At 45.4% G+C, this 9,866-nt stretch overlaps 2 protein-coding genes across 2 annotated transcripts in view; one reads left to right on the top strand and one right to left on the bottom strand.

The window, feature by feature from the left end:
• The window catches only part of robo1 (roundabout, axon guidance receptor, homolog 1 (Drosophila)), a 264,703-nt gene that overhangs the window by 36,009 nt on the left and 218,828 nt on the right, over window positions 1-9,866 (top strand). The gene's annotated exons all lie outside the window — the stretch shown is intronic.
• Window positions 5,577-8,966, bottom strand: LOC116221818. Its single transcript, XM_042708703.1, has 2 exons — window positions 8,834-8,966; window positions 5,577-8,742 (listed from the first exon to the last, which is right to left on the bottom strand). The coding sequence occupies exon 2, from the start codon at window positions 7,719-7,721 to the stop codon at window positions 6,612-6,614; it is 1,110 nt and encodes a 369-aa protein (XP_042564637.1). The 5' UTR covers window positions 7,722-8,742; window positions 8,834-8,966; the 3' UTR covers window positions 5,577-6,611.

Genomic DNA, 9,866 nt, shown 5'->3' with positions numbered 1-9,866 from the left:
CGCAAATATAAAACAACACACAAATATACAGTAACAACTAAAATATTTCTTTATTTTTTCCAAAAGTGCTGTAGCCTATACATCACAGCAAACACAAATGAATGTGTAAATGATTTGCACAGAACAAACAATAGGATATAGGCCAGTACAGTCAACAAAAAAAAGAAAGAAAAATGTAAAATAAAAAAGGACAAAAAACTACTGCATCCTGTTCTAGCTCAAGACAATATTGACAATGTGCTATCAGAAATAGACCTACACAGTGTTATGAATGTTGTTGCATTTTGTGTGAGTGGTTTAGGGATTTGTGTTTAGAGTTTTGAGAAAACGAGGCATGCTTCATGTGTGTAAGCAATCGAGAAAAACTGTAACATTGGATTGGATTGCAATACAGTACAGTAATGTGTCAGTGCTGATAGGACGCAATCAGTTGTGGAAATGTATATGACTTACTTGCACATAGTCATAGCATAACTGTTTGACTGTCGGAGTTTCTGACAAAAGGCACCCTGTACACCTGCTTTACAGTTTTTCTCGATTGATTACATTCAAAAACTGGAACTTATGGCACAATGACCACAACCTGTAACTCATGTGCCAACTCCCTAAACCAATTCTGCTAAACTATAAGCACAATTATGTGTTTTAGACACAGATTTCAATTGTTAACCGCACTTTCTTCAACTCACAACACACAATTATCTGCTTTAGACACAAATTTCAATTGTTAACCACACTTTCTTCAAAACACTAAACACCATCCTCTCTACTTTGCACACTTCATCAATGCCAAAACCTCCTTGTGTTCAGACAGAACACACTGCTATTCAATTGGCAAAACTTCCATTTCCAAGGCTGTTGTGCAATTTGAAATCAAAGCTTTAGCAATATGATGGCCACAGGTTAGCTCCTGGTTTGGAGAACAATTGATGGCAACATTGAAGTGAGAGGTGATCAGAAAGGCAGAGGAGTGAGAGTAAGAGGAGGAGGAGGAGGAGGAGGAGGAAGAGGATGAAGAGAAAGAGCAAGAAGGAGAGCCATTATCTCTGATGAGATTCGGGCCACTGTGGTCAACCCTGTGGTCAACCATGGTTTGACCATGCAGGAGGCTGGCCAGAGGGTTCAACCAAATATAAGCCGCTTCTCAGTTGCATCCATTCTCTGGACATTCAGAAGAGGGAATAGGTAAGAAACACTACTGTGGCGGGGTGGTGCACTTAGCATTAAATGGTCTCAGAGAATGTTAGGACCAGGTCTCATGCTAGTTGTTTCCGACTACGCCACTCTCACAGATGGGGTGAGAGACCCTCAGTTGAGCATACTATAATTAGGACTAGGTTCCCTGCACAGTTCCTGTCCAATCAAAAGAACTTAGGCAGAGGCCGTGGTATAACAAATATAAATACAATGTTTATTAAATGCACAGTAGTAAAATCAGATGGATGTACATCCTATTAAAATAGCAAACACTAACAACAGGGGCGTGATTGTGGGCCTAATATACCTGGGCCTTTAGCTTAGAATGGCACTTGGTTTGGTGAACTCCCAACCTGGGGAACGCTACAACACACGTGATTTAGGAATACAAATATATAACCACACCAACTCTTATCTGCATATCACATCTAAGTATCACTGCAAACATTAGGCATTGTAGGACAAACACTCAGTGCAAAGTGTAAAAATGCGTCGCCAGGTTAGTAAGCCTAGCCTAATCAAGGCTCTAAATGCATATAAACCCCCAAATAAGCACACAAAACAGCCCCTTAAACAAACAAAACAGAAAGAAATCAAACAATGGAAAACTAATAGGGGAAAAACAGTGGCAGTCGCCGGACACCACCTGCAGCAGGAAATATCCTCATTAACTACACAAACCACACAGCATCAGTGCACAATGTTCTGAATGACTTAACAAAACATACCGAGGGCTGTTGAGTTTCTAACCCCGCTACTCCACGCTTGTCCACCGTCGTGTCAAGCTAAGGAGGCTGTCGCTACGTGGGAAATACACATTAAGCTACATCAAGCCATCACACCATAAAAACATGCAAACTACTACAAATATAATGAGGGTTACCAGCCTACCTGAGATCACACGGAGCCAATGCCTAAAGCGTTAGGTAAACCGCAGAACAAACAATTGCCTCCAGTACTACGTGCCAATTTAAACTATCGCGGGTCTGAAGGAAACGGCACGTCAGCCATGGGCTGCCTAGGACTCCTGGGTCCTAAAGCTACCCGGTTACATTCATCCCCACTTTCAAAGTTCACCGTCCCGGTGACAGGGCTAGTGTTTACCATAACCTAAAGCCAAGGTCTAAATCCTACTCGGATGGCTTGATTGAACACTGGCTGGGCTGCAACCCCCAACTGGTCCTCGGAGAGTTCCTGCGTCCCAGCTGCTGAGCGAGGGAGGTTGAAAGGGTTTGCATGTTGGCCTGCTGTACTTCTAGACGTACGGCGTAAAGTTAGTCCAGAGGTTCCAACTGACTCTTGGGCCGTTGCTAATCCGTGGTCAGCCAGAGGTTGTCCTCTCATCACAGGACGGCCACCTGCACATGCATTTGTAGTTGTACTGGACGGTCCCGGTTGTGGCTCTTCGGCCTCTAGAGCAGTCTCGTCTGGTCGGGAGTTTTGAGGAGCCTGCATGACAGGAGGGACTTGGTTAAATGGGGGTAACAACTGGAAGATACCTCCATACTCACGGTGATCTTCCTCCTGGCTGTCGCCCTCTGTTGGCAAACCTTGTGCAAACTCAGCTGGGGGGGAAGCAACTACTAGTGCTGGGGGTTCACAAACAACCGCAGTTGGGAGTACTCTTAACTCTGATCGGTGGATGTTCTTCTCTTGCCCTTGGGGTCCATTGACTGGGCGGATCTGATAAACTGCTCCATTCTCATCCATATTTCTCAGTACTTCGTAGACGGTGGAATCCCAAAAGTCTTGGATTTTATGACGTCCGTGGACATGGCTTCTCTTGTAAACAAGTGTACCTGGTTCCAGGATAGTCGTCACGTTGGGTGGGTTCTGGCGCCCACGGCGCTCTGCTGCTGCCTCCAGTCGCTCCCTGGCGTGTTTGTAGACTGTGTTCAGGCGGTGCTGATGTTCCCCAATCCAGTCTCCCACAGAACTGGAGTTGGTGTCTTCCTCTGTTGTCCCCAGGAGGAAATCGATAGGCAGCTGAGCCTTCTGGCCGAACATAAGCTCATAGGGGGAGTGGCCTGTGGATTGGTGCTCTGTAGTGTTGTACGCAAACAACACTTGGGGTAGGTACAAGGGCCACTTCTTCTTTTTCTCTGGGGGGAGAGTTCTCAGCAAATCATGCAGCGTGCGATTGAACCGCTCGCATTGCCCGTTTCCTTCTGGCCTGTATGGAGTGGTGCGGCTCTTTTCAATGCCATACAATTGGCAGAGACGTTTTAAAAGATCACCCTCAAAGTTCCTGCCCTGATCTGAATGGATCCGCTTGGGGACCCCGTAGGTGTAGAACCACCTCTCCGTCAGTATTCGGGCTACAGTACTGGCTCTCTGATCAGTCGTGGGATATGCTTGGGTGAATTTTGAAAACACGTCTGTCACTACCAGCACATTCTCTCGTCCATCGCTAGCTTTCTCCAGTAATGTAAAGTCTATAGCAATGATTTCCAGGGGCCTCGAGGCAAAGAGGTTGCCCATAAATGTTCTAGCTCGGGGTTGGACAGCTTTGGAGACTACGCAGCGACTGCACTCTTGGCAATACTTTTCAATGTCATGCCACATGCGGGGCCAATAACATCTTTCACGCACCAAACTCGTTGTTCGTTCTGCCCCCTGGTGGCCATGGTTGTCATGGAGGCTATTCAACACTTCTTCCCTCAAACAGAGAGGCAATACAAGCTGCAGCACTTCCCTGCCCTCACCGGGTTGGATTATTCTGCGGTACAGGACTTGCTCTTTTTCCCTTATCTTGGCCCATTGGCCTACTAGATGCCGAAACTCTACACCTGCCTTACTCCGTTCTTCTTTGGAGGGCATTCTGCCGCTCCTCCAGTAGTGCAGGAAAGGCCCAATGACAGGGTCTGAAGCCTGTAACGCTTTTAAATCTGCCTTTTGGCGGGTAGGCAAGGCCTCAATCATACCTGTAGATGCAGTCACAATAAGTCTAGTCCTAGACTCTAGGTGTCTTTGCCTGACCTCTTGTGGTATAGAAATACCGGCAACTACTGCGTCGATGGAATCTTGGGCATTTTGCCTTGAGAGTGCATCTGCATTTCGATTAGAGGGTCCAGGGCGGTACTTAATTTCAAAGTTAAACAAGGCAAGATCTGATGCCCAACGCTGCTCTACCGCGCCCAACTTTGCAGTGCGTAAGTAACTGAGTGGATTGTTGTCTGTATAGACGGTAAATTTCCCTCCGAGCAGATATTCTCTGAATTTGTGTGTGACTGCCCACTTAAGGGCAAGGAACTCCAACTTTCTGGAGCTGTAATTTGTCATATTTCTCTCCGTAGGCCTTAAGCCTCGGCTGGCATATGCGATGGGTCTTCGCTGACCTTCTTGCTCTTGGGACAAGACTGCCCCTAAGCCAGCATTGCTGGCATCAATTTCTAATACAAAGGGCTTGGAGAAATCTGCATACCCGAGAACAGGAGCACTGACCAGAAGCTCTCGCAATTTTGCAAAACTCTGTTCGCATTCTCCACTCCAATGCCCTTCCAGTGTCTTCCTGCCCCCAGTTCTTGGTTTCTTTCTACTGCCTTCAAGCTCTGCCACCAGTTGGTGTAATGGGGCAGCGTACTGCGCAAACCGTTCCACAAAGCGCCGGTAATACGAGGCAAAGCCTAAGAAGGAACGCAGTTCAGCAGTAGTAGTAGGACGCTTCCATTCAGCTACCACTTTGATTTTATCTGGGTCTGTTGCTACTCCCATGGCCGAGATTACATGGCCTAAATACCTCACTTCCTGCTGAAAGAAGTGACACTTCTTCAATTTTAGTTTAAGGCTTTGCTCCTGGAGGCGCGCCAGGACAACTTCTAACCTTTGCAGATGTTCTTGGAAGGAAGAGGAAAAAATAATGATATCATCCAGATACAGCAAGAGGGTTTGCATACTCTGATCTCCAAATATGCGCTCCATCAACCTCTGAAAAGTACTTGGAGCGTTACAAAGTCCAAAGGGCATACGGTTGAACTCAAACAACCCGAAGGGTGTGCAAAAAGCAGTCTTTGGCTTGTCTTTCTCCGCCATGGCAACTTGGTTATACCCACTGGCCAGGTCTAGAGTACTGAACCAGCGAGCACCAGTCAAGGCGTCCAAGGACTCTTCGATCCGTGGCAAAGGATATGCGTCTTTTCGGGTCTTTGCGTTCAGCTGCCGATAGTCCACGCAAAGCCGTATGTCACCATCTTTCTTCTGCACTATTACGATGGGGGAAGAATAGGGGCTACAGCTTGGTCGAACTACATCCCTTTCTAATAGCTCATATATGTGAGCTTTGGCCTGCTCGTACTGGGTTGGGATTAGGCGTCGGTAATGCTGCCTAGTAGGCACTTCATCTAATAAAGGTATTTCATGCTCCACTAAGCGAGTACAGCCTATGTCCCAATCCCCTTGACTGAACACACCCCGATACCTTTCTAGCAGGGCCCTACACTCCTGCTCTTGATCAGAAGTAAGGGTAGGCCAGGAAAGAGCTGAAGGGTCAAGTGGGGAAATGGTGGATGCCCTCTGTGATTGAACAACAGCTATTTGGCCCTGAACCCCACCTTCCAGGATGGTAATAGAACTTTTTGCTTGCTTTAACTGAACTACATGGAGCTCACCTAAGACAGTATGGGGTTGAAGCCACACATCCTGGACACTTACATTTACAACAGGTAGGGTGACCTGACCATTGTGAACCGTAAGTAAAGCCTTTGAGATGAGTAAGCCTGCGGGAAGTTGACCTTCCCCAAACCAGGGCTCTAAAAATACGGAGGGGAGGGTGACACTAGATACCTGAGGACAAGCTGTAGTGAGGAATTTTAAAGATCCTGCAGGGATGCGCATAGCTGGACCTTGGACCTTGACCCTGCCAATACACCCTCTCTCTGACAATGTTTCCATGCTATGGCATTCAGACAGTGCTTGTTCCCAATTAGGGCTAACAGTTTGTGCAAAAAGAGGATCAAAACCAGAGCCATTGTGACCAAACAATTCATGATAGCAACTGCGGATGATGTTCATCCCGAGTAAGCCAGGCACTTTACATTTTTGTTGTTGAGAAAATGAATCTGGGGAATCTTTTACTACTAAAACACCCATCTTTGGTAGGGTCTTGCCCAACACATTAACATCCAGCTCTACATAACCAACATAAGGAATGTCCAAGCCATTAGCTGCTTTTAGCTGTAACCACTTGCATTGCTGCAGCTGCTCTACCCCCTGAGACTGGAAATACTGCTTAAAAAATGTCTCAGTGATAGTAGTGACCATGGATCCGGTGTCTAATAAGCAGGGGACTACAACATCCCCCATACCAACTTCCACTATAGGGCAACTCCCTATGAGCTGAGATGAATGTTGAGGTGAAATACGGTTTGAGCACCAAAGACCCCCTTCTGATGCCTGGCTCCCTACACCAGAAGGCGCTAGTTTTCCGACGGCTGCATAGCACTAGATGCTATTCCTGTGGTTTGGTTCCGACTGAATGTTCTGGGGCCTGCCCTATTGGCTGGACCTGAGTGAGTGTTTAAATCAACTGAACAAAACCTGGCGATATGACCATCTTGGTTACAACGAGAGCAGATTGGCTTACCATCAGGTCGAAACCTATATGGCCTAGCAGGACCCCTCCCTCTGTCACTGGGCCCAGGGGCACCCAAATGTTTCAAAATAGCATCGAGCTGTAACTGTTGCTGACGTAAGACCTCTTTCACCTCAGCAATCTCACCATCAGGTTTAGCAACAATAACGTTAGCATCTGCCTCACAATTGCTCACAAAGGTATCACAGGAGTGTGCTCGAGCCCTCTGGTTACTCACAAGTTTACCCCTATCAACCCAACTCAGGGCTGCACGACGAGCGTCCATAAAAGACATAGTAGGAGAAGCGACCATTTTGTCTTTTAAATGTCTACGGAGCATGTCGTCACGCAGGTGCTCTACAAACTGGTCACGTAAAGTACAGTCAGAGTTAGGAATAGACCCCTCAGGACTCTTACGAATAGCAATATCCATAATAGACTTGAGTGCATGAGAATACTCCCTAACAGATTCCCCTTCTTTCTGTGTACGCAAATAAAACTGCTGTTGTGTACGAACATACACCTGTGAACATGCATAGTTTTCCAAAAGAATGTTAAACACTTTATCTGGGGTATTCCTGTCTGCAACAGAGTGAAATTTCATCTCAGCTTTTGCTTCCCCATCTAAATGATCAAACAAAAACAAAGCTTGCTCAGCTGGAAGCATGCGTCTAATTGATAGACACCTACGAGCCTCCTCAATCCAGTCCTCAACAGACATCAAGTCACAAGAATTTTTAGCAGAAAATGTAGGGCATTTACGCTCTCTAGGAACAAAAACATAATGCTCAGATACCGGTTGTGAAGAAACAGCGGCAGGCGTCCCACTGGTAGATGGGGCGGAACCTTCCTCCTGAGAATCACCGTTATCTCGCAAGCGGCTGTTTTCAGCTTGAAGCTGTCGTACCTGTTCAGCAAGAGCTCGCAATTGTTCCTGAACATTGTCCTCCGACATGACTACCCGTCTTTCAGAGCCCAGTAGAGTAGTCCTGATGTCCACTTGATGTCAGTCACCGAAGTCTGCACACCGAAATCCACACAAAGGCTGTCCAGGGGGCGATGAGACCCTAGATGACAACCACTGTTTTTCCCACTAAATAAATATTACAACAAAATAGGGCTACCAACAAAAGGAAACAAAATACCACAGCCTCTGATATCCTGCCGACTACGCCATATGTGGCGGGGTGGTGCACTTAGCATTAAATGGTCTCAGAGAATGTTAGGACCAGGTCTCATGCTAGTTGTTTCCGACTACGCCACTCTCACAGATGGGGTGAGAGACCCTCAGTTGAGCATACTATAATTAGGACTAGGTTCCCTGCACAGTTCCTGTCCAATCAAAAGAACTTAGGCAGAGGCCGTGGTATAACAAATATAAATACAATGTTTATTAAATGCACAGTAGTAAAATCAGATGGATGTACATCCTATTAAAATAGCAAACACTAACAACAGGGGCGTGATTGTGGGCCTAATATACCTGGGCCTTTAGCTTAGAATGGCACTTGGTTTGGTGAACTCCCAACCTGGGGAACGCTACAACACACGTGATTTAGGAATACAAATATATAACCACACCAACTCTTATCTGCATATCACATCTAAGTATCACTGCAAACATTAGGCATTGTAGGACAAACACTCAGTGCAAAGTGTAAAAATGCGTCGCCAGGTTAGTAAGCCTAGCCTAATCAAGGCTCTAAATGCATATAAACCCCCAAATAAGCACACAAAACAGCCCCTTAAACAAACAAAACAGAAAGAAATCAAACAATGGAAAACTAATAGGGGAAAAACAGTGGCAGTCGCCGGACACCACCTGCAGCAGGAAATATCCTCATTAACTACACAAACCACACAGCATCAGTGCACAATGTTCTGAATGACTTAACAAAACATACCGAGGGCTGTTGAGTTTCTAACCCCGCTACTCCACGCTTGTCCACCGTCGTGTCAAGCTAAGGAGGCTGTCGCTACGTGGGAAATACACATTAAGCTACATCAAGCCATCACACCATAAAAACATGCAAACTACTACAAATATAATGAGGGTTACCAGCCTACCTGAGATCACACGGAGCCAATGCCTAAAGCGTTAGGTAAACCGCAGAACAAACAATTGCCTCCAGTACTACGTGCCAATTTAAACTATCGCGGGTCTGAAGGAAACGGCACGTCAGCCATGGGCTGCCTAGGACTCCTGGGTCCTAAAGCTACCCGGTTACACTACTATGACAGGAAAACACTAGTTTGAATGCCTTATCAGGAGCATAGTATTCTTGTATTTTCCATTGTACTGTATCTGTAAAATTACGTAAACAAATACAAAGTGCAACCATTGATGACCAAGACTAATTCCTAAACATCAATACAGTGAGCCTAGCCACAGTGGACTGTGTTCTAAGGTGGAACACCTTGAGAATAAAGCAGGTGTACAGGGTGCCTTTTGTCAGAAACTCCGACAGTCAAACAGTTATGCTATGACTATGTGCAAGTCATATACATTTCCACAACTGATTGCGTCCTATCAGCACTGACACATTACTGTACTGTATTGCAATCCAATCCAATGTCACAGTTTTTCTCGATTGCTTACACACATGAAGCATGCCTCGTTTTCTCAAAACTCTAAACACAAATCCCTAAACCACTCACACAAAATGCAACAACATTCATAACACTGTGTAGGTCTATTTCTGATAGCACATTGTCAATATTGTCTTGAGCTAGAACAGGATGCAGTAGTTTTTTGTCCTTTTTTATTTTACATTTTTCTTTCTTTTTTTTGTTGACTGTACTGGCCTATATCCTATTGTTTGTTCTGTGCAAATCATTTACACATTCATTTGTGTTTGCTGTGATGTATAGGCTACAGCACTTTTGGAAAAAATAAAGAAATATTTTAGTTGTTACTGTATATTTGTGTGTTGTTTTATATTTGCGTAAAAACATTATACAGTTATATTTTACTACAGGAGTAAGCGTATAGTAACATAATGTTCCTGATAAGGCCTTCATACTGGTGTTTTCCCATTTCATAGTAGTGTTTTCCATTGAGCACATCAGTGTTCAATCGATGCTTAGAATGTCTACTCAT

Source organism: Clupea harengus, chromosome 9 (assembly GCF_900700415.2).
Source record: "Clupea harengus chromosome 9, Ch_v2.0.2, whole genome shotgun sequence".
In the NCBI taxonomy this organism is placed as follows: Eukaryota; Metazoa; Chordata; class Actinopteri; order Clupeiformes; family Clupeidae; genus Clupea; species Clupea harengus.
The sequence above is the reverse complement of the archived record's forward strand: the minus strand, read 5'-3'. Positions and strand labels throughout refer to the sequence as shown.